The sequence below is a fragment of the Berghia stephanieae genome, chromosome 3 (genome assembly GCF_034508935.2).
Source record: "Berghia stephanieae isolate SIO BIC M18660-M18661 chromosome 3, UCSD_Bste_1.3, whole genome shotgun sequence".
Lineage (NCBI taxonomy): Eukaryota > Metazoa > Mollusca > Gastropoda > Nudibranchia > Aeolidiidae > Berghia > Berghia stephanieae.
Genome location: NC_088362.1, coordinates 38,294,365 through 38,317,404, shown reverse-complemented (window position 1 = coordinate 38,317,404; position 23,040 = coordinate 38,294,365). Strand labels below are relative to the sequence as shown.

General features: G+C 36.4%; 1 protein-coding gene across 2 annotated transcripts in view; it reads left to right on the top strand.

The window, feature by feature from the left end:
• LOC144967691 (protein DOP1A-like) overlaps window positions 1-23,040 on the top strand; it is a 73,761-nt gene that overhangs the window by 37,420 nt on the left and 13,301 nt on the right. The window contains exons 15-28 of one of the 2 annotated variants that reach the window (XM_078905228.1): window positions 38-279; window positions 2,573-2,783; window positions 4,862-5,032; window positions 5,718-5,849; window positions 7,026-7,166; window positions 8,265-8,428; window positions 14,840-15,051; window positions 15,901-16,007; window positions 16,777-16,886; window positions 17,684-17,895; window positions 18,642-18,794; window positions 20,192-20,328; window positions 21,160-21,215; window positions 21,761-21,784. In XM_078905228.1, the coding sequence (XP_078761354.1) occupies window positions 38-279; window positions 2,573-2,783; window positions 4,862-5,032; window positions 5,718-5,849; window positions 7,026-7,166; window positions 8,265-8,428; window positions 14,840-15,051; window positions 15,901-16,007; window positions 16,777-16,886; window positions 17,684-17,895; window positions 18,642-18,794; window positions 20,192-20,328; window positions 21,160-21,215; window positions 21,761-21,784 (2,072 nt within the window). The remainder of the gene's footprint in view (window positions 1-37; window positions 280-2,572; window positions 2,784-4,861; window positions 5,033-5,717; window positions 5,850-7,025; window positions 7,167-8,264; window positions 8,429-14,839; window positions 15,052-15,900; window positions 16,008-16,776; window positions 16,887-17,683; window positions 17,896-18,641; window positions 18,795-20,191; window positions 20,329-21,159; window positions 21,216-21,760; window positions 21,785-23,040) is intronic. The other variant, XM_078905229.1, reaches the window with a different exon arrangement.

The window sequence follows — 23,040 nt, the reverse complement described above, 5'->3', positions numbered from 1 at the left end:
AATATTTTCATTTCTTGTCTTCAATCTGGACTCCCAGTCTTCCTTAGTGAACGCCCATTACACTCCCAATCGCACCATCATCCAGCAAGAAATGTTCCTGAGTGCCGTATGGAGTGCCCTCAAACAGCATCATCAGAGCCACCTCCACAGGCACTGGGTGGCGTTGGTCACGTCTGGATTGCCTTATATGGGCAAGGCAATGGCTAGGACTGTGCTCTGTGTTGTCCTTCAGCTGTGTCGAAACCTAGAAACTGTAGCTGCTGACTTTAGGAGAAACAGGTGAGTATATTGATAAAAACATCATTTTTTCATTCGTTTGTATGTTTGACGTTGTTTTCTCTGCTTAAAGAAAAAGTGTATACGAAACAGTGCCAGACAAATCAAGAAAGAAAAATACAAGATTTTTTTTTCTTTTATTTATTTATTTATTTATTATTATTTTTTTTTTTTTTTGCTTTGTCTGGATCTGTTTCATACACACTTTTTCAGTTTTTATCTTACACTAGTGCCTGCTCCCTAATTTCTCAATTTGATATTTTCTCCCTTTCATTTCTATGATGAATGCAATACAAACGTATATTTGATTTTTCACTTTTAGCCATCATGATTGTTTCTTTTGTTCTTAAACTCCAACCCTCCCCAATTCTTTGAATTTCTTTCTTTTTCTTTTATTTATTTATTTATTTATTTATTTATTTATTTATATTTTTTTTTTTGGTCATTGTGTTTAAGGTGAAAGAGAAGAAAGAATGGCATAGTAAAACCTCCATGAAATTTAAGAATATGCCTGATGAAGATGTATTCTTTGCGCACTAAGTGTCTGCCTTAGTTCCTCAAATATCTCATTTATTGAGGTTTGTCAGGTACTATTTGATAGAGAGTGATGACAAAACTGATAGCCTGGCAGAATGTGTGATTCTGTTAGGTCTGAAGGCTGAAAATAAAAAGATCTCTTTTAATTTCTCTTTCCATCCTAACAGTGTAAATATTGTTCAGATTTTGTATCTTTTTCACCTACGTATATGATTTAGATATATGAAAACCGTTGGTGAAGGTGAAATATTAGTTAGCTGACTAATTTGTTCATCACTGATTAATAAACTCCTTTGAATCTTTCATAGGGAATTTGTAACAAATTACCTCTTTGTGTAGCTATCGAGATATAAAAGTTTACTTCATAATTGGTATTTCACCTATGTTAGCTCCTTGTATAACCTTCATTTCTGTGGTCAATTACATATAAAGTGATACATTTTATCTTTTACTTTTAGCCACAGTTATTGAATTTATTTTTTCAGAATATGCTCAGATATGACCTAAAAGTATTACAAGCACCCTTATACTCCCAAAAAAAACCATTCTTTTGTAGGAATTTCTTTCCTTCTTGTTTTTTTTCTTTCTTTTCTTTTTTTCTTTGTTTTGTTCTGGCAGGATATTTTGATATTCAAGTTTTAAGGTAAAAAGGGAAAAAATTGTAAATAAAACTGAAACTCCTAACACTGTGAAATTGAAGAATATGCCTGATGAAGATGTAATCCTTGCGCACTTAGTGTCTGCCTTAGTTCCTCAAATATCTCATTTGTTGAGGTTTGTCATGTACTATTTGGTAGACAGAGAGTGATGACAAAACTGGTAGCCTGGCAGAATATGTGATTCTGTTGGGTCTGAAGGCTGAAAACAAAAACAAGATCTCTTTTCATTTTTTTCCCCATCTTAACAGTATAAATATTGTTCAGATTTTGTATCTTTTTCATATAATGTTTATAATTTAGATTTATGAAAACCGTTGGTTCAGGTCAGTTGACTGCTTCGTATCATCAATGATTAGGCTCCTTTGAATCTTTGGTAGGGAATTTGTAACAAATTACTTCTTTGTGTAGCTACCGAGATATAAAAGTTTACTTCATAACCACAAATGCTGATATCTTAAAAAACAACTAATAATTGGTATTTCACCTATATTAGCTCTTTGTGTATCCTAAATTTCTGTGGTCAATGACCTATAAAAATTTATATTTTGTTTTTTACTTTTAGCCACAATGATTGAATTTATTTTGTCAGAATATGCTCAGATGTGACCTAAAAATAACAGAAAATGACGTAAGTAGAAAGTGTTGAGATATGAGCTTTAGCATTATGGCTGGCTTGTAAACAAACTTCATAGAGTTTGTGTGTGTTGAACCCATGACCTCAAGAAGTCGGGAGAGGGACTCGGGATAGACACTACGTTTGAAACCAATTTTTTTTTGGAGTGGTGGATGACGTCAACTGCATAGCGTCCCTCCCATGGCCAGGTGGAGTTGAGGTATCAGTAAGATCGTGGGTTCGAGCCCCCATCGCTGCAAAAAATGTCATTTCCTATTGTCTTCTGGCACTTTTCTACTCACTTCATTTTCTGTTATTATCAACATAAGTGCCTGCTCCACTCTTTTTTCTGAATTGATATATGATCTAAAAGTACTGCAAGCACCCTTTAGCTCCTAAAAAAACCCTTTCTTTTTGTAGGAATTTCTTTCTTTCTCGCTTTCCTTTCTATCTTTATTTTTTGTTTTTTCTTTATATCCCATTGCAGATCCTCCCTACAGCACATCCCCCCTGACTATGTCTTGACTCTACTGGAAGGCTTGATAACCCTGTGTCATTACTGCCTACTAGACAACGTGAGTCCTGTTGGAATCGGCCAGCCAGCTCCAACGGCCACTCATATCTCTACGGAGACGGCCAGTGCGGGCCAGATCCTCACCAATCTGATACATGTCTTTAACCCTGTCAGCAATAGTAAGGTGAGGGCCGTTTGTGTGTTAATGTGTGTGTGCGTGTGTGTGTGTATATGTATATGTGTATGTGTGTGTGTGTGTGTGTGTGTGTATAAGGTCGCAGGTTCAAACCCCACCACCGCCGCGAAAATTTTTTTATTATTCTCTATTGTCTTCTGGCACTTTTCTATTCACTTTATCTCTTGTTGTTACCAACATAAGTGCCTGCTCCACTCACTTTTCTGAATTAAAAATTCACCCCATATACCGGAGCATACTCAATGTCTCAATCGTTTCTATGTTATATGTTTGTGTTGAGAATATTGGTTATTAAGCTTAACTGCTGGCCAGGTAACTTCGCGATGGTTGTGTGGCGAACCCGCGGTCTCCAGAAGTCGGTGAGAGAGAGCTCTAGAAATGACCTGAGTTTGAAACGAATATTTTTTTGTGTTCGTGGATAGCTCATACGGTAGAGTCACGCTCTCACCGGCCAGGCAGAGTTGTCGTACCAATAAGGTTGCAGGTTCAAACCCCACCACCGCCGTGAAAATTTTTTATTCTCTATTGTCTTCTGGCACTTTTCTATTCACTTCATCTCTTGTGTGTGTATATATGTTTATATGTATGTATGTGTGTGTTTGTGTTTGCTGTTTGTTTGCGTATATGTATGTTTGTTTCTGCAACTTTTCAAAAGCTGTAAAGTTATTTTGAAAAATCTGAAAATATGTGGATTTTGATTGTAAATGGATGTCAGTTTAATTGATTTAGTCATTCTCCCAATCTGGAATACTCTGATCATTCATACAATTTTATTTTTTAAAATTTTATTTTGTTGTTTTTTTTTTGTATGTTAAGTTTGTTGTTTAAAAAAAAAATGTTTTAATTTAAACTTTAAACAAAAACTAACTAGTCTTAGAATGGTAAATGCTTTATGGGTGGTTTACAATGATGGTTTTTGCTGATTTACAGACTCTGAACTTTAAGGTTTTTGATAGTATTAGATGATTGGTTCCTCCATATCAAAAACCATGATAGATGTTCATCGACGCCATTTTTCTTTGATCCCATTCTCAATCTTCAGTTTGTAGACAATAATAATAATAATAATAATAGAAATAATGATAATAATAATAATAATAATAATAATAATAATAATAATAATAATAATAATAATAATAATATCAATAATATACTTTATTCATCCAAAAAAAATGGAAATTTGTTTACAGATGTGGCATGCATGACAATGTATAAACACAAAAGTTGAGAATCTATGGCGACAATCTATCCATATATATATATATATATATATATATATATATATATATATATATATATATATATATATATATATATATATATATATATATATATATATATGCAAATGCACAAAAATGTAAAAATATACAACCAAGAACCTATAGCAACACTTTATATATTAATTTGATAAATTGAGACAGGCCATACCTCTGGCCTTTAGTCCGAACTTGTGTGTGTATATTTAAAAAATAGTATTTAATTTAAATCACAGTTTCGTGTTAAAAATTTGAACACCAAGTAGCAAAAATGAATTAAGGTGACGTGTTGTCTTTGTTTTTATAGATATAAGGCGATGGCTCCTCATGGAGAACTTAATATATTTGTGAAGGGGGTGATTGCCATCCTTCATAACTTTCTCCCATTTACTTAGACAAAATCTCTTGAACAGTTGGAGACAATGGCGGCTATGTGGTCTAGTGGTATGACACTCGCTTTCAGATCGGAAGGTTCCGAGTTCGAACCTCGCTCAGCACATTGTTGCCTCCTTGGAAAAGGCTCTTTACTCACATTCTCTCTCCGTACTCAGGTGTAAAATGAGTACCTGGCCATTAAAAGCGTTGTCTCTGTCAGGAAAAAATGTAATATCACCTAATAGGTGTCATGTCACATTCTACATGTTGCGTGTTGCTATGGTCAGGGACCCTTTGTAAACTGCTTTGAGCACATTTAGTGGATATTGCCCTATATAAAAGCTCACGTCTTAAAAAAAATTATTTTTTATTTTGCTGATGTTTTGCTGCTCTGTCATTCTTTATTAACATTTCTGTGTGTAAATACTGATTTAGGAGACCAGTCCGGCCAGGGACTCAGCCCCTGTGTCGCCAGTGTTGGAGGCCCGAACCCACATCCTGGGTATTCTGCCTCGTATCATGACGTGTATGGCCAGCCTGTGGAAGGCTGTCAGTCAAGGTCTGGAAGAGGCTGACACAGTACACCCTGTTTTTGGAGATTTCAAGGTCAGTTTGTCATATCATAACACTGTGAAACGAAGGGAGTTTGGGCTAAGTCATAAAAGTGACACATTTGTAATATAATTCTGTTTGAAATATTTCTTTATTGTTAGTTTCAAATTTAAATCTTTTAAAATGTGCGATTTTTATTAAATCAGTAAAAATTTTAAAATTAATTCTGCATATCATTTGTGGTCTTTTTCACTCTTTGTTATCAACTGATTCATTAAAATAATGTTTTTTATTGATTAATTCTACAGGAGTAAAAAAAAACTGCTCCCTAATATATGCATCATGCAAATTTTCATGCGATAGGCAATGATTACCTTTTTGTTCTTGATGGAGGATTATTTAATAGTTAGATTACCTTTTTGTTTTTGATGGATTATTTGTTAGATTACCGTTTTATTTTTCATGAAAAATTATTTGTAAGATAGATTACCTTTTTGTTCTTGATAAAGGATTATTTGTAAGATAGATTACCTTTTTGTTCTTGATGAAGGATTTTTTGTTAGTTAGATTACCTTTTTGTTCTTGATGGAAGATATTTGTTAGTTAGATTACCTTTTTGATCTTGATGAAGGATTATTTGTTAGATTATTTTTTTGTTCTTGATGAAGGATTATTTGTAAGTTAGATTACCTTTTTGTTCTTAATGAAATACTGACATAATAATCTGTGCTATCCCTAGGAGGTAAAGCAACACATCCTAGAACTACTATCCCCTATCTCCCTTCCCCATGGCACACATCTTCTAGCTGCTTTCGCTGTGGCATGGAATGACAGACGAGAAAAACCTGCCCTTTCCATCAGCTTTAGAAAGGTGGGCCAATGAAGAGATTGATTTGATTATATAAAATATATTAAAGGGAATACCATTTATCATATGAGATTTATGCTGTATAACTGAAAGCAAATAAAGAGATTAGGCTTGGTATTAATATCTTAATTGTCAACATTAAAGAAAAGGTACAGCCTTTTGATAAAGATCTGAAAAAGTGAAAATGAAAAAGTGGGAGACAAAGCGAGAAAGAAAAATACAAGAAAAAAAAACATCCCAAAAAATCAGTCTCCTTGACTGAGGATCGAACCTCAGAGCTCATGATTACCTGTCAGACATGCTACCATTACACCACAGAGGTTACCCTATAGTTGGTGACAATTTTAATGCCTGTATTTTTCATATGGGATCGATCGCCATTTGCACTGTAAACCCTCGCTTTTAAGAAATTAAGGAGTAGGCACCAGTGTAAAATAAAGAACTGAACAAGTGTGTATGAAAGGTACCAGGCAAGCAAGAAAGAAAAATACAAGAAAAAAACAACATCCCAAAACATCAGTCGACCTCGAGTGGGGATCGAACCTCAGAGCTTCTGATTACCGGTCAGACATTCTCATTTTCATTTTGTCTTACTGTATTCAACTATACAATTTCTAAGAATTAAACTTTTAGACTATCAGTGATTATTTTATTGAATATATAGCCAATCACTTTTTAGAGATTGCCTTGAGCCCTTCAGTTGGCATCGCACGTTTCTGATGAGTAATAGATATAATTCCTATTTCTTACTGTGTGGTGTGGCACTGTGGCAGATGCCTGCATTATCTTGGTATTGTCTTCAGCCTCAGAGGATGAGTCGAGCTTTAGAGGATAAATAAATAATTTTGTTTATTTATTTGTGTGGCTATGTGGTCTGGTATGACACTCGCTTTTGGATCGGAAGGTCCTGAGTTCGAGTTGTGTCCTTGGAAATGGCTCTTTACTCACATTCTCTCATTGTACTCAAGTGTAAAATGATTACCTGGCTGTTAACAGTGTTGTAGTATTACCTAACAGGCGTCATGTCTCGTTCTACATGTTACGTGTTGCTGTTGGTCAGGGACCCCTTGTAAAGTGCTTTGAGCACATTTAATGGATATTACGCTATATAAAAGCTCAATTTTGTTTTTTTTGTTTTCATTTTCATTTTAATAATTCCCTTACCTTTTCCTATTTCAGTCGACTCTCCACCACTCACCATGTGAAGACCAGATGTTGTTGGTTGAACTGGTGGCGGCAATCAAAGTCCTCCCTACTGACACTCTCATTCAGACTGTCAAACAAGTCATCAAATCTCCCCCCAACACTGAACTCACAAAGGTATACACATCAAAGTGAAGGCAGTGAACATAGGTTGACAAAGCTGTCAACTGGCTTGATCAAATCAGAACTGCCGCAATTTGGAAATCTTGACAACAATTTTTTGAAATTAAGAAAACAAAAGGATTGTTTATGAATTTATGTGTATGGAAATGACCCATGCATATCCCTGGATTATGCTTATTTTGACTAGCAAATTATAACAAGGGACAGGAAAAGTTCTAAATCTAGATTGTATTATATAGTACTCCAAACATACTGCTGTTTTGGGTCATAGGGAGTATTGTGCGTAAGGGTGTCACATATTTGCTCTATGAAAAGTTGGCTGCTTTGGGTTAAGCTTAAGCTTCAATGAATAACATATAAACCAAAAGAACAAGGGAATGGTGTTGAGAAAATTACAATTAAAAAGATATAAAATGATTTTAAATAATAACAATAATAATAATTTTATGTATTTACTCATTTCAGAAAAACCTGTCTCTAGAAGTAAATCTGCTCCAGTTTTTCTTTGCTCACGTGATAGTTTTTTTCCTTGTAAATCATTTCTCTATTATGTACTGTTAACTTTTAAAATGTTTAACTTCTGATTTGTAAACATTTGAGTGTATTTCTCGTAGTGGAATCTTGTGCTGGTCTATGGGTGAAACTTATAGGTGATCGCAAATCTAAGTACACTGATAGTGTGCTCTTGGGGGCAGCGTGGCTCAGCGGTACGGTCTTTGCTTTCTACCCGAAAGGTATCGAGTTCGATCACCTGACGCTGCGCTGTGTGGCCTTGAGCAAGTCACCTTACCCTGGCTCAATTTGCGGCGCTGCACTGTGGCTAACGCCTGGGTTATTCCAGTCTTCCCTTAGAATAGACCCTAGAGACAAATTTCCCCTATGGGATGAATAAAGGGAATTATTTTTTATATCTGTTCCCTATTTGAACCATTCTCCTTTGTCTTACTTTTTCCTCAAGTCCTTTTGATTGTACATATAGAATGTTTTTACTATCCAATTTTCTTCCTTTTTACTAGCGCTGATATGACCTAAATGTGTTGCAAGCGCTGTAAAACCCTTGAAAACAAACAAACATTTATTTATTCATTTCAGAAAAACCTGTCTCTAGAAGTAAATCTGCTCCAGTTTTTCTTTGCCTACGTGAAGTCAATGGCCAGCAGCAACCAGCTTGTCGATTCGTGGCCGTCCTTGCTCAGTCTGCTCAGGGAATGTCTACAAATGAATCTCACTCCCCCTGCTCAATTCTTAATTCTACAGTAAGTTGAAGCCAGCTATCTTATGTTGCAAACTGTATATGTGACCCATTATCTTACTCCAGTATTATGTCGGAGTGAACCAGACGACAAAAACGATATTTGACGTTAAAGTTATTCGAAATTTGACATTATGCTTATTAGCTGTTTTAAGAATGTATTTACTTTCTTCTTGATACCAAGAACATATATTCTTTCTTCTTAATACCTCAAAAAATGTTGGTGCATCTCTGGCTGTGTCTTGAAAACTACAAAGAGTCAAAATATTTTATATTATAAGAGTAATAATGATATTTTATTGTAGATGTTTAACTGCGTTTGTTTTTAGAAGTGTTCAAATAAATTAGATAGGGGGCAGCATGGCTCAGCAGTACGGTCTTTGCTTCTTACCCAAAAGGTACTGAGTTCGACTACCCACCTCGTGTTGTGGCTTTGAGCAAGTCACCTCACCCTAGCTCACTTTGCCGTGCTGCACTATGTGTTGTATTTTTGGTAAGATGGTGATGATAAAAGGAGATCTAAACACAGCTTATTCGTTTTCTATTTACAACGGAAGACGTTGCTCTTTTCACACCAAAGGTTTCATACAGTCACAAGAGTTACAAAAGTGACTCATCATTCGTACATTCATTCATTCATTCGCACATTATTAATTTCTTAATACATTACATTCCCCCAACCTTAAATAATGCTAATACGGAAATAAAAGTTTAGGTGAATATATATCTCATAAAGTAAGGTGTTGCTGATTTTCTCTGCAAAATTATTAATAGTTATTTGATGGGTGAGTTTCTTACCGACTATCATAAATTTAGAAGTTGTTTGATGAGAGATAAAGAACAAGTGACGAAACAAGGTCACATAACAAATTATAAAGATAAGTGGCTCAAATCCCTTGAGCAAGAAATGGTCATGGTAAAATTACAAAGTTAACTTTTCCGGTGGTTTAATTGTTCTGTGTGATCTTCTCAACACTGGTGTGGTTCGAACATTACTTTCAGATGTGGTCGGCGTCAGACTGTTTTCATCATCTGCTGACTCATCTGTGGTAGAAGTAGTAGTCGTGGGTTGTGTTGACTGATCTGCCAAGTCAACTGGTTTGCTATTCATTGCATTACTCATACCCATTTGTTCAGTGTCTATTTCCCCTTCCCCCTCTTTAGAAAGAGATGCCCCAGCATCGAGATCAACATGACTTATTTGACTTAGATGCCTTTCGCGTCTCGACCGAAAGATCGGGTCGCCTTGGCTGTTTCCAGTATTTCCTGTGTGAGGTGTCTCCAATATTGCCGGTCCTCTGCTAGGGTTCTCAGATTTTCAAGGTCCCCTGCCGTTATGAGACTAATGCTTTGTCCAAGTGTTGTGAGGTTTTTGTTTAGGATCACAGGGAGTGTTGTGATCGGTCTTCCTCTGAAAAGGTTCCCGTGTTTTTGGAAGTATCCCGACATGGCTTGGTTAGCTGGTATGTTTTTGTCCCTGCGTAGTATGTGACCGAAAAGTTGCCATCGTTGTAAAATGTCAAGGGAGATTGGTCTTTCTTTTGTGATCTTATAGAGTGATTCATTTGAGATCTTTTTTGGGTATTTGATGTCCAGATCAACATGAGTTGGGATAATGTGATCTGCATGAAAGCGTTTAACTTGATCAGTTTCATACATTTGAACTCTAAGACATGGGACCTGTTTTCGCAACAATTTTGGGTCAGATGGATTGGTATTGCCTTGGTTTTTAACAAAAACATTGTCATTAATGGTAAAGTCTCTAAACTGAGAATGTTTGTCATGGTAAGTTTTCTGACAGTCCAAATTCTTTTCAACAGTTTTGTGCACCTGATCATGAATTAAATCCAAACGAGTCTTTAATTTTCTACCAAGCAACAGTTCAGCTGGGGTGAGGCCTGTAGTTGTTTGTGGCGTTGATCTGTATTTCAGAAGAAATCTGTTTACGCGTTCAGGAACACTACCATTGTTCATTTTCTTCATCGCCGACTTGAAGGTGGCAACTGCTCTTTCAGCTAGGCCGTTTGTATATGGGTGGTATGGTGTCGATTTGATGTGTTCTATGCCGTTGAACCGAAGGAAATTGTGAAACTCTTCGCTGACAAACGATGGACCATTGTCCGAAACAATTTTATCGGGCAATCCATGAGTTGCGAACACATGACGAAGTTGAAAAATAGTATCCACTGAGGTAATCCGTTTCATAATGCGAATTTCTAGCCATTTAGAGTGCGCATCCACAATAATTAAGAACATATGACCTAAGAGTGGGCCAGCGAAATCAATGTGAAGACGACTCCAGGGTTTGGTTGGCCAGTTCCATGATTGTAGGGGTGAGTGAGCGGGTACGTTCCTAAAACTCTGGCAATTGGCACACGATTTCGCAGAGAATTCGATATCCATATCAATTTTGGGCCACCACACATAACTTCTGGTAAGCATTTTCATCCGAACGATTCCGATGTGATCCCCATGGATGAGTGAAAGAATATCCCGTTGAAGAGACGTTGGAACGATGATACGCGTACCCCACAGCAGGCATCCATTGTCGATGCTCAATTCGAGCTTGTGTGCGAAATAGGGTCTATGTTGTTCGCTAATTGTAGTGGGCCATGGATGACCATGTGCGACGATTTGATACACCTGACGAAGTACAGGGTCGGTGGTGCTTTCCGATGCGATGGTGGTACTGGAGATGGGTAGGTTGTCAATGACCTGGAAGATCTGGTGAAGATCTTCAGGAAACGGCGTAGGTGCTGCTACTTCAGGCAGCGGTAGACGACTGAGTGCATCTGCGTTGTTGCGTTGACCTGGGACGTGTTTCAGTTGGTAGTCGTACGCGCTCAGAATGACCGCCCATCTCTGTACTCGCGATGATGCTTGGTCAGGTAATGGTTTGTTTTCTCCGAAAAGACCCAATAGTGGCTTATGGTCGGTGTTGATCGTAATATGTCATCCAAAAACGTATTTGTGAAATTTTCGTAATCCAAAAATGATAGATAACGCTTCTTTGTCCAGTTGGGAGTAATTTCGTTCTGCTTTATCCAACGATCTGGAAGCAAATGCGATATGTTCATTCCCATTGTTGAAACGGTGTGAAAGAATCGCTGATACGCCTCTTGGTGAGACATCGCAGGTAACGACAACAGGGATGTTGGGGTCGAAATGAACCAGTAGCTCCGTGGACATTAAACACGATTTCGAATCGTCGAAGGCTGATTGCTCAGCTGATGTCCATTTCCAGGTGCTTCCTTTCTTTAGTAAATCGTATAGTGGTGCAAGACGGTGTGATATGTTGGGGAAGAATTTGGAATAGTAGTTGATCATTCCAAGGTAGGCTCGTAGTTCCTGGATTGAGGTTGGTGCAGGTGCTTTTCGTACAGCTTCAATTTTCTTAGATTGTGGAGCGATGCCATTCTTCGTGAGGCGGTGTCCGAGGAAATCGATTTCATCCTGCAGGAATTCACATTTAGCCCTTTTTACGTTCAGTCCCCTTTCTTCACAGCGCTTCAACATGGCTTCAAGTGTTTCGAAGTGTTGTGCATCGTTGGCGCCAGTGAGATACAGATTGTCGAAGTAGATCACTGTGTTTGGGATATCCTTGAAGACAGATTCCATTACCCGTTGGAAGATGGCTGGGCACGAAGATATGCCATATGGTAGTCGTTTGTAGCGATAAAGACCACAATGCGTGTTGATCGTCGTGACGTTTTGGCTATCAGGGTCGAGGAGAAGGTGAGTATACGCATGGCTGAAGTCGATGGTTGAAAACTTCTTACCATGTGCAAGCCTGTTGGCCAACTCTTCTATCCTCGGAATTGGATGTTCTTCCTTTGCAACCATTTTATTTACGGTCACTTTATAATCCCCACATATGCGGAGTGTCGAATCAGATTTGAGAATGGGTACGATTGGTGTTGCCCAGTCTGAGTAATTGATCTTCTCAATGATGTTGTTATTTTCTAGACGTTGTAATTCTCTTTCAATTTTGTCCCGAAGAGCAAATGGTGGATGGCGTGCTTTTTTGAAGATGGGTGTGGCGTTTTCTTTCAGGAAGATGTGTTGGGTGTGGTTGTTTAGTAACCCAGCATTGTCGTTGAACACGTTGTATTTGGAAACCATTGATTGGAGTTCCTGTGCGTGTGTTTTAGCGTTGGTGTGGAAGATGTTGTTCAGTTGAGTTGGATGGTCTCCAACCAGTTTCTTCCAAGTAGTGGTGGACCAGTGGTTTCAACGATGAGTAGAGGCAGGTTGGTTGCTTGCTGTTGTTGGTACTGGACATTCACGCGACATTGTCCGCAAATCTGTACGGTGTCTTCTGTATATGTTTTCAGGACAACAGTTGATGGTTTTAGAGGTGTATGTAACAATAAGCCAAACAGGCCTTCATGGACCTGGGAAACATTTTGAAAAACAAACAGATGTCGTTTGGGATTAGATTCCGAGTCTTGAAGTGCTACGTGTGGCCAATCTTGTTATACGGATGCGAAAGCTGGACTACAAATGCAGAAACACAAAAGAACATTGAAGCTTTTGAAATGTGGTGCTTGAGAAGGATGCAGAGAATATCGTATACTGCACACAAAACGAACGAAGAAGTGCTAAAACAAACATACCAACAAAGGAAACTAATGCCCTTAATAGCGGATCGACAACTATCCTTTTTCGGACACATAGTAAGGAAAGATAAGAATGAATACCTGGCAAGTTGTGGAAAAATACCTGGTAAACGCGCCCGGTGGAGACAAAGAAAAACACTCATAGACCAACTGAAGGGCTTCACCAACCTAACAATCCAAGAGCTGTTTGAAAAAGCAAGAGACAGGGAGGAATGGAGAGAGATAATTCATGCAGTATCCGAAGCCTGGACCAGGCATGGAACCTAGAAGAAAGAAGAAGTAACAATAAGTTGTCGTATGTTGTTTTCGGTAGTACAGTTGCTGATGCGCCTGTGTCAAGCTGGAATGACACTTCCTTCCCTTCGATTTGAAGCGGTATCCACACCGGTGTGTGTGTTTTTAAGTCCTGTTCCATGTTGAAAAGGTCGTATGCATTTGATTCAGGGTGATCGACATTGTGATGATGTTGATGGTGATTTTGGTCTTCTGATACATAATACGATCGATGATTCCTAGTGTCGTTTTTAGCTGTTTGTGACGATGGTTTATGTTGCTGAAGTTGGTGGTTGGGTCTGTTTTTCGATTTACATACCTTGGACAGGTGCCCCACTTTGTTACAATGAAAACACTTCGCGTTGATCCATTTGCACGGAGTGCCTCGGTGGTCACTGCCGCAGCGTTGGCATTTCGATGATGTGTGAGACTGTGACGTTGAACTCGGGTTGGTGAAAGTTTTGTGTTTAGGTTTGTTGGCGTGGTCATTGTTGTTGTAGCGGTGTTAGCGAAGATGGTGTATCTTATGGTCTTGGTGGGGGCCTGCTGTTAGCAAATCTTTTGTTCCTGTTTCTGATGTGGTCACAGCTTGGGCGATTGTGACTGCTTTCTGGAATGTGAGATCGGTCTCAGAAAGTAGTCTGCGCTGAATCTTTTCATCATTGATCCCCCTCACCAGTTGCTCGCACAGACGTTCATCCAGTGTTGTGCCGAATTCACAGTATTCACTCAGTTGCCTCAGTGACACAATGTATTGATTGATGGATTCTGTTGGTGCCCTGATCCTATTTTCGAACCGGGTACGTTGCACATATTTCAATGGTTTTGGCTCGAAGTGATTTTTCATCAGCTGGCAAAGTTCATCTAGTTTTAGTTCTTTGATGTTTCTTGGTGTAGCCAATTCCTTAGTAGCCTGAAGTTTGATGGACCGATAATCGTGAGGAATATTGCAGTTTGTCTATTTTCGTCTTCGATCTGATTTGCCACGAAGTATAGTTCTACTCTTTCGAAGTATTCCGAGAAGGACTCTTTGCTAACGTCAAACTGCTCTATCTGGCCGAAATTCATCTTAGCTTGCTTGAAATATGGTCTAGGAAGGTTGAATCTAATACTTCTTGTTGATCCTCGTCGCCAATGTTGTATTTTTGGTAAGATGGTGATGATAAAAGGAGATCTAAATCAATGGAACACGAAACACAGCTTGTTCGTTTTCTATTTACAACGGAAGACGTTGCTCTTTTCACACCAAAGGTTTCATACAGTCACAAGAGTTACAAAAGTGACTCGTCATTCGTACATTCATTCATTCATTCGCACATTATTAATTTCTTAATACATTACACTATGGCTAACACCTGGGTTAATCCAGTCTTCCCTTGAAATAGACCCTAAAGAGAGATTTCCCCTTGGGGATGGATAAAGGGATTTTTTTTTTAATATTATAGTTGTCATCAATATCAAAATTAGGATTGTGTCTGTGTTTATAAAACTAGGAAAGAATTGTCTTTGACTGATTTCCACAGAATTCTTAATGAATATGTGCAGAAGATTCCACCAGTGGAAGAAAAGAAAGGCCAGAAAGATCTCCAAGACATCTGTCAGAAGACCTTGGAGTCGACCAGTTCTATCGCTGGCTCTTCTTTAGAACAGACCACGTGGCTACGACGTAGCTTTGCTGTCAAGCCAGGACCTCAGAACGAAGGGGAGGAGGAAGTGGAAGGACAGGAGGAAGAAGGTAGTTGTTTGTTTTTGGATATAACAGTTTCAAGTTTATTTACTCTTAGGCTTTCGCAAATGAATCATAAAATTTGATGGCGACATACATGGCAGAGAATAATGGTAAACGAAACCAAAAAAAAAAAAAAAAAATTAATAGATAAAGTGATACCACGAATGGCCACAAAATATTCAGCAATGGTAATAACAACAATGCTTACAATAATAATAAAACAACAACTATAGTAGTAGTAATAATAATAATAATAATAATAATAATAATAATAATAATAATAATAATAATAATAATAATAATAATAATAATAATAATATTTAATAGACCCAATGGATATTCTTATTGCCTTGCCTGATAGAAAGCGTCCCTGCACATGCGCAATCACTTAAAAAGTGAAATCTGCAAGAAATCGTTTTTTTTTGTTTTTCATTGGCTTGGATTTAAATGTTACTTGTTTCTTTATATTGGTGCAATCGTTATTTAAAATCATTTATCATGTTGTTATATTAACCACCCACGCATTTTGTATTCAAAATATTGTTCAGAAAGTGTAAAATATATATTGATATTTTTTACACTCCATAAAGGAGTGGACAGTGTGGCTAAGTGGTATGGTCTTTGCTTCGTTCCCAAAAGGTACCGAGTTCGACTACCCGTCGCACTGTGTGGCCTTGAGCAAGTCAACTAGCCTTAGCTCACTTTGTGATGCTGCACTGTGGCTGATGCCTGGGTTATTCCAGTCTAGCCTTGGAATAGATCCTAAAGAAAAATTCACCCTTAGGGATGAATAAAGGGAAAGTATATTTTATTTTTATTTTGTAAATCCATATATCCTGTATTTTTTTTTTTTAGAAGAGAAGAAAGAAGAGGAAAAGCGAAATGTAGTGAAGGTTCCCATTCCAAGAAGTGCTGCATCCGATTCCAAACACAGTGTACAGGCATTGGCTTTACTGGCTGAGGTAGGTCTCAAGAATATATAGGTTAGAAGGTGAAATAATTATCTCATTTCATAGTCATGTCGCGGCCCTAAATTCCACATGAAATAAATAACAATGTGAAATTGAATGTAAGCTTCAATTTAATATACGAAAACAGATAAAATGGACGGTTTGGGTTTCCCCTTTCGTATATTAAATTGAAGCTTACATGCAATTTCACATTGTTATTTATTTCCTTGAGCTTCGAGCAGCAACATTTACATTACCCACAATGAATCAAGAGGCTTGAGTCAAAATAAGTCATCGTCATGCACAACAGTAAGTTCACACTTAATACCTTCTTTATATCTTTTGATATTATTCAATCACTACGTCCCGCTATAAATGACAGATGTGTATTTGAGAGATTAATTTATTGCTTATGCAATGTACATAATCAATTTCCCATCTCTACATTGAATCAAAATATAAAATGATGGCACATGACTATACGTGACACAATAAGGCTTAATTGAAGATGTATTATTATGTTAACTCCAAAAGTGTATGAGATCTTGTGCTATTGTCGGTTACTGAAGTTTCATTTGAAGCCGTTTTCCCTGTTTCATGCAAAAGGACCATTTTGTCGGACATGCAAAAAAAAATAATTTTATTACACAGATAGCTCTTTCATTTTTCGTTTATTTTGTCGAAGAGTTATTGATAGGGATATTTTTTGTTTGTTAAGTTTTGTTATAGGTTTCCATAAACAAGCTCCATTTAATATTAAAACTATGATCTCTCCTTTCAGCTGACTGCTCCCCTTTTAGACATGATCTACACAAGTGAAGAAAAAGACAAAGTAGCCCAGTTTTTATCTACACTCTTGTTGAATGTGTTCCCGTATTTGAGGCATCACAGGTAATTATTAAATCTTAAGAATGCTTGGTGGGTGTATTTACAATCTGGTGCCAAATCCTCATTGCAATACTCTAGGGAGCGGCGTCCAAAATTATTTTTGTCTTGCCCACTGTTCAATGTAGCACTCAAATGAGATCATAGGATCTCCAACCAGCTGGTATTCTCCATTTTTAACAGGGTTGATACATTTGATATTGCTCCGATTTTTAATCAATTTTTTAAAGGTGGGGTTAAAAAAATTAAATTATAATTTTTATATTTCAGTTAGACTACTCGACACTTTTTTGTATTTTGTATTTTGTGTTTGTTTTGTTTACAACAGTCTTCTTCTTTTTGACTTTCTTTTAATAACTAATTGTAGGCTTTTCTATTTGAGTATCATAAGAATACAAGCTTCACAGAGTTTTTGTTTTTGTTTTATAAGTACATACTCTTTATATGAATATGTTATAAAAATTTAAATAATGGTAGATTAATGTAAGCTTTTGATTTAGAATATTACATATAAAAAAAAAAATGTTCTAATTAAACAAATCAATATAGGTTATAATCGCTCGAGTCAAATTTTCCCCCTTTCTCCCTTTTTACAAAAAGAGTGACTATTATAATTTAATGGCTTATCGCATCTCTCCTGAAATTTTCACGAAAAAAAAAAGCTTAAATAGTGATGCAAAAAACTAGATATTTCTATCATTTATAGTTTTTAGGCTTTTTCAATTATTTATCGGGCAGTAATAAAAACCACCTTGTATATGGGATAGAAATTGTTTTTTTTTATCTCTGCTGCCATGTTTCAGTTCCCACAACTTGCCTAGTTACCGTGCATGTAGCCAAATGCTGTCCAGCATATCAGGCTACCAGTACACACGACGTGCTTGGAGGAAGGAGGCCTTCGAATTGTTGATGGAACCGTCGTACTTCCAGATGGATGTCACCTCCATTGGGTACTGGCGAAGCGTCATCGACAATCTGATGACTCATGACAAGACAACCTTCAAGGATTTGATGGGTACAGATCGATGCGCATATATTAGCAGATCTGATAACCGAGTGCAATTGTGGGCTTAATTTAACATGGACAAAATATTGCATTGATTTGAGAGTATTTCCATTACAATAATGAGCCCATAAAAATTTGGGTTATCAGACCTGCAAATAAGTACACGTTGGTACAGATTATTTATGAATAATTAATTTGTATTTAGAGCTGCCAACTTTTAAAATCAAAAAAGCATATTATAATTGTACGGTAATTGACATAATTAATTTTGACTATTTAATTGTCTTTATTTTGTTCCTCTCATACTTAATGAGTGTTTTTGTACATTTTATATGATTTTCACTACCTATATCTCTTCACAACAGTTTTTTAATAGCACTGGTGGTTTGGAGACCATATAAATTATATATGAATAATTGTAGCTATTTTATCAGCTTACCACTAAGGTTATTCAAATTTGATTTTCCAACCTTCCAACACACACACACACACACACACATATATATATATATATATATATATATATATATATATATATATATATATATATATATATATATATATATATATATATATATATATATATATATATATATATATATATATATATATATACACACACATATATATATGTATGTATATATATATATATATATATATATATATATATATATATATATATATAATATATATTATATATATATATATATATATATATAAATTAAAATTCCAAATAAATTCTACTTTTCTTCAAGGTCGAGTATCCATCACTCAAGCGGGTTCCCTCAATCTGTTCAATAGCAAGGAGCAGGAGTATGAGCAACGTGCCCAGATGATAAAACGTCTGGCCTTTACCATCTTTTGTAGTGAGTCTGATCAGTACCAGAGGGCGATGCCAGATATACAAGGTAAATATTCATATCAACTCAGAAAATAAAGAGGTCAATCTTTTTTTTTATGCGCTTCTATGTGGCATCTTTTGATGTTTTCACCAATGCATTCCATGAAGGAGTATAAATAAATTATGAAATAAACGTTTGATGTTTACAGGAATCACCCATGTTGTTGTAAAGTGTGTGATTGTGGGTTGACAATCTTGACCAAAGGAAACAAATGAAAGTACCTGGGCTTGAATATGGGTTCCAGAACACCCTTCAATACCTAAACCACGTGGCCAACTCCCTCTCCCCTGATATAACCCTGAGACAGAACCTTATATTGCGCATCTCCAACAGTGTGGAATTCTCTTCCATTCAATCCGCGCTCTAGGTTTACTGATTCTGAAGCAGTTTTTAAAAGTCATCTCTTTCTGTTATTTTAGACGGTATGTGGAAAGAACAAATTGAGCATTTATTTATTTAATTTTTAAAATAGATTTGAAAAATAATGGATAAGCAATCTTATTATTATACCACATGTTTAATTACATTATTTTCGTAGTGTCACATCACAGAACTTATTTACCCTAATTTAAATTTTTAAAAATAATTCAGTGTTCTCATTTTTTAAATGTTGTTGATAATTTGAGTTATTTTTAAAATTATTTTAAAAAAATGATATATATTGATTGCATGCCATGAATATTGTGCGCCTAGAGCTATATTGTATGGGACAGGTGCTATATAAATAAATTACATAATTACTGTTATTATTATTACATGAAATTAATGATTTATAAAGACTATTTATCAAATTGATGACAGAAGAAATATGTACATTTATATTTGAACACTTCAAGTAATTAATCACACTCAAGAGGCCTCTATAATACGGATTCGTTTATTCTTCCTGCAAACTTAAAGGAACCAAATTTTTATATTTATTTCATTTGGTGCAAAAGACACCTATATAACCATGCCTCTCAGACAGTTGCCATAATGTCAACAATGCAGTGATTGGTAAACATAGTGAACTACACAGGTTTTACTATCGATGACATGCATCTAAGTAAAAGACACACTGTTCTACCACTTTATCAATAAAACCAACACAGAAAATCATTGTGTAAATCAATGCGTTTATAATATGATCAAGAAAATCGTGTGATAACTAGTGGCGGTATAAAAACAATAACAAAGGTCAGAGAGAGGTCGATATCATTCACGTCATTGTTTATAAACAACCAACTATGTTTGTCTGAGCGAGCACCTGTGTACAAGCTCTTGCACAATATCTGTCACTGCATTTTAGCGTACGCATGGTCGAGTCGGTGTTTAAAGTTAAAGTGCCTAACTCAAGGAAACAACTACATCAATCACCTGAAGAACTCTAGTTTAAAGTGATGAATTTTACCTTGTGTTCCCAGAGAGACTTTCTGAGTGCCTTCGTCTTCCTCCAGTGGCCAACATTCTGTCTCAGGTCTTCTTGTGCTTCAGAGTTTTGTTATTGAGGATGTCTCCACAACATCTCACTTCACTGTGGCCTACCATTATCACGGAGACGGTAAGGGATGTGTGTGTGTGTGTGTAAGAGGGAGAGAGAGAGAGAGAGAGAGAGAGAGAGAGAGAGAGAGAGAGAGAGAGAGAGAGAGAGAGAGAGAGAGAGAGAAAGAGAGAGAGAGAGGGAGGGAGAGAGTGAGAGAGGGAGAGGTGTGTTCCTTTAGTGGGTCAAAGCAAGGAAAAAAAGCTAGCTTAGGTGCAAGCTGCACAAGCATTCACTAGCCTGTTGACAGCTGTGGTGCTCGCTTGCATGCATTGGTATTGTATTAGTGAATGCTTGTCTAAATCCCAGCGCTACCTAAGCTAGTTTTTTTGTCAGGCTTTGTCCAAGCTAAGGGATGCGACTCAAGGATTTTTGTTTACAGAGCAAAAGATTTGTTTCAAAATGATTTTTTTTTCTAGCTGAATAGCATTTCAAAGGTAATCTGAAGCAGATGTAATCAAATGAAAGGGAGAGTATCCGTGGTAATTCAAGAAATATTTTAATTATCATACAAGTGAGAAACTTTGATGTTATCATAATCTAAAAAGTGCTCTTTTTTATATCGTCCATAAGTAAGTAGTCCATAAGAGCCATTAGGCTCACAGAGCTGTAGTTTATCTCAGAATCTATAGCGTGATATGGTCAGTAGCAATTGCTTGCTACCTTTACATAGGACGCTATTCTATCGCAAAGTACTTTCCACCAGATCTAACAGACCCAGATACCCAATCATAACAGGGTGGACAAGGGGTAAAAATAACCTGCTTTACTTCACCCGGGAACGATCTGGGTCCCTATCCATGTGAAGGCATTAAGAAGAAACACAATACTTGTTTTATTTCCCTCAATCAGGTTCAAGTATTACTACAGATAGAACAAGAGCTCTCAACTGATACCGATGAATTCAAGTGAGTTCAGGTTTTTGTTTTTATGGATTTGTCTTGTTTTTTTGTTAATTAACTCGACACCTTTACAGCTTCTAATTCAGGTAACCCATACATCATCATTAACAAATTGACAAAGGCTTGTGACTTGATTTGGATGTACTCACCATTCCTAGAAATTCCATGTTGTCCAATATATTGGTTTGATTAAGTCACTTCAATATATACCTTGTATGACTAACACCGTGTCTTTAACCCTTTTCTCTCTCCCTCTCTGCCCCTTGGGCTTTTTATAGATTCAAATTTAGTAATCGGATCATTTTGTAGGGAACTACATTCTATATCTATTTCAGATTTTGTGCTATTGTATAATTATCTCTACATGCACACAAAATTCAAAATTGTATGAAGAATTGAAAACGATATTTTAAAATAATTAATTTCTGAAAAAGAAAGTCAGATAGTTAGTTGTCAAAGAAGTAGTATTTAATGACATAAAAAGATGTCTCTAAGGTGGTGATTTTATCCTTTTCATCATGGCTATCATCTGTTTCATCTCAAACCAACAGCCAATATCTTCGGACCAGAACAAGGTAGAACATGTTTTCATCTTTTTTACACTATTTCCATGTCATCTAGAAATCCTATTGTCAACCTTTTAGACTTTGCCATGTCTCATTATTTGCATCCCACCAATTTTGTGTTCAAATAGTTTAAAAAAAAAAAAAAGAAAGATCTCAACAAAATTAAAAATTAGTTTGCATTTTATTCTTTAATTTTTTTAAACCCTTAACACCCTCCTTTAGATTGATGGTTTTGTCCGTTTCGATAACTTGTTTTGGATTTTTTTAACCTTTAGAATTTATATTCAATTATTATTGTCATGATTTAATTTTTTTTTTTTTTTTTAATGTCGTTGTTGTCATTGTCTTTTTGCAAGAACATTGGATGTATCCATATCCAGGTATAGCATTTGGATTGACAGCGTCAATGCATGAGGTGCATGCATGGAGCCCATTGTGTGTTTTGATTTATTTTTTGTTGGAGGTTGGTGTAATCAGGCTTCACATTATGATTTGATCAAGTTGACTTGGATGAATGGACTTCAGTTTATCGGAGACTATTTTGTGTTTGATTTCTGTATTCAGTTTTACGAGTTGCAAGATGGGCTTTGGTTGGTTGGTGCTGTTTTTAGTTTGTCTTAATTTTTTCTTCTTTTGGAGACATTAATATTCTCAGATATGGAGCAGCTTGACTATTATTCAGGCACTCATTTGAACAACACCATATTCAGGCAAAAACTTTTTTACAGCACTTAGATGAGTAATGACGTTGAATCAAAGTCAGTATTAAATAATCTTGCACAGCGAGGGCTATGGGAAAAAGAGGATATTTGTTTGATTATTTTATATAATCGCTTCAAAGCTTTTTTTATTATTGCATATCCCACAAAACACAACTTCATGTCACAACTTATAAACTATGCAGTTACTCGATGCAGCTATGTGGTCTTGTGATATGACACTCGTTTTCGGATTGGAAGGTCCTGGGTTCGAGCCTTGCTCGGCGCATAGTTGGGTCCTTGGAAAAGGCTTTTTACTCACATTTTCTCACTGTACTCAGGTGTAAAATGAGTACCTGGCCGACAACAGTGTTGTCTCTGAAAAAAAATAGTAATATCACTTAACAAGCGTCATGTCTCGTTCTACATGTTACGTGTTGCTGTTAGTCAGGGACCCCTTGTAAAGAGAGAAGTACAATGTCAATTTGTTGAAAGATCCAGATACCCGAGGAAAATTCAGCCTGACTCTCACCAATATGTATAAAGTATTAAAAGATCAGTTTTTGG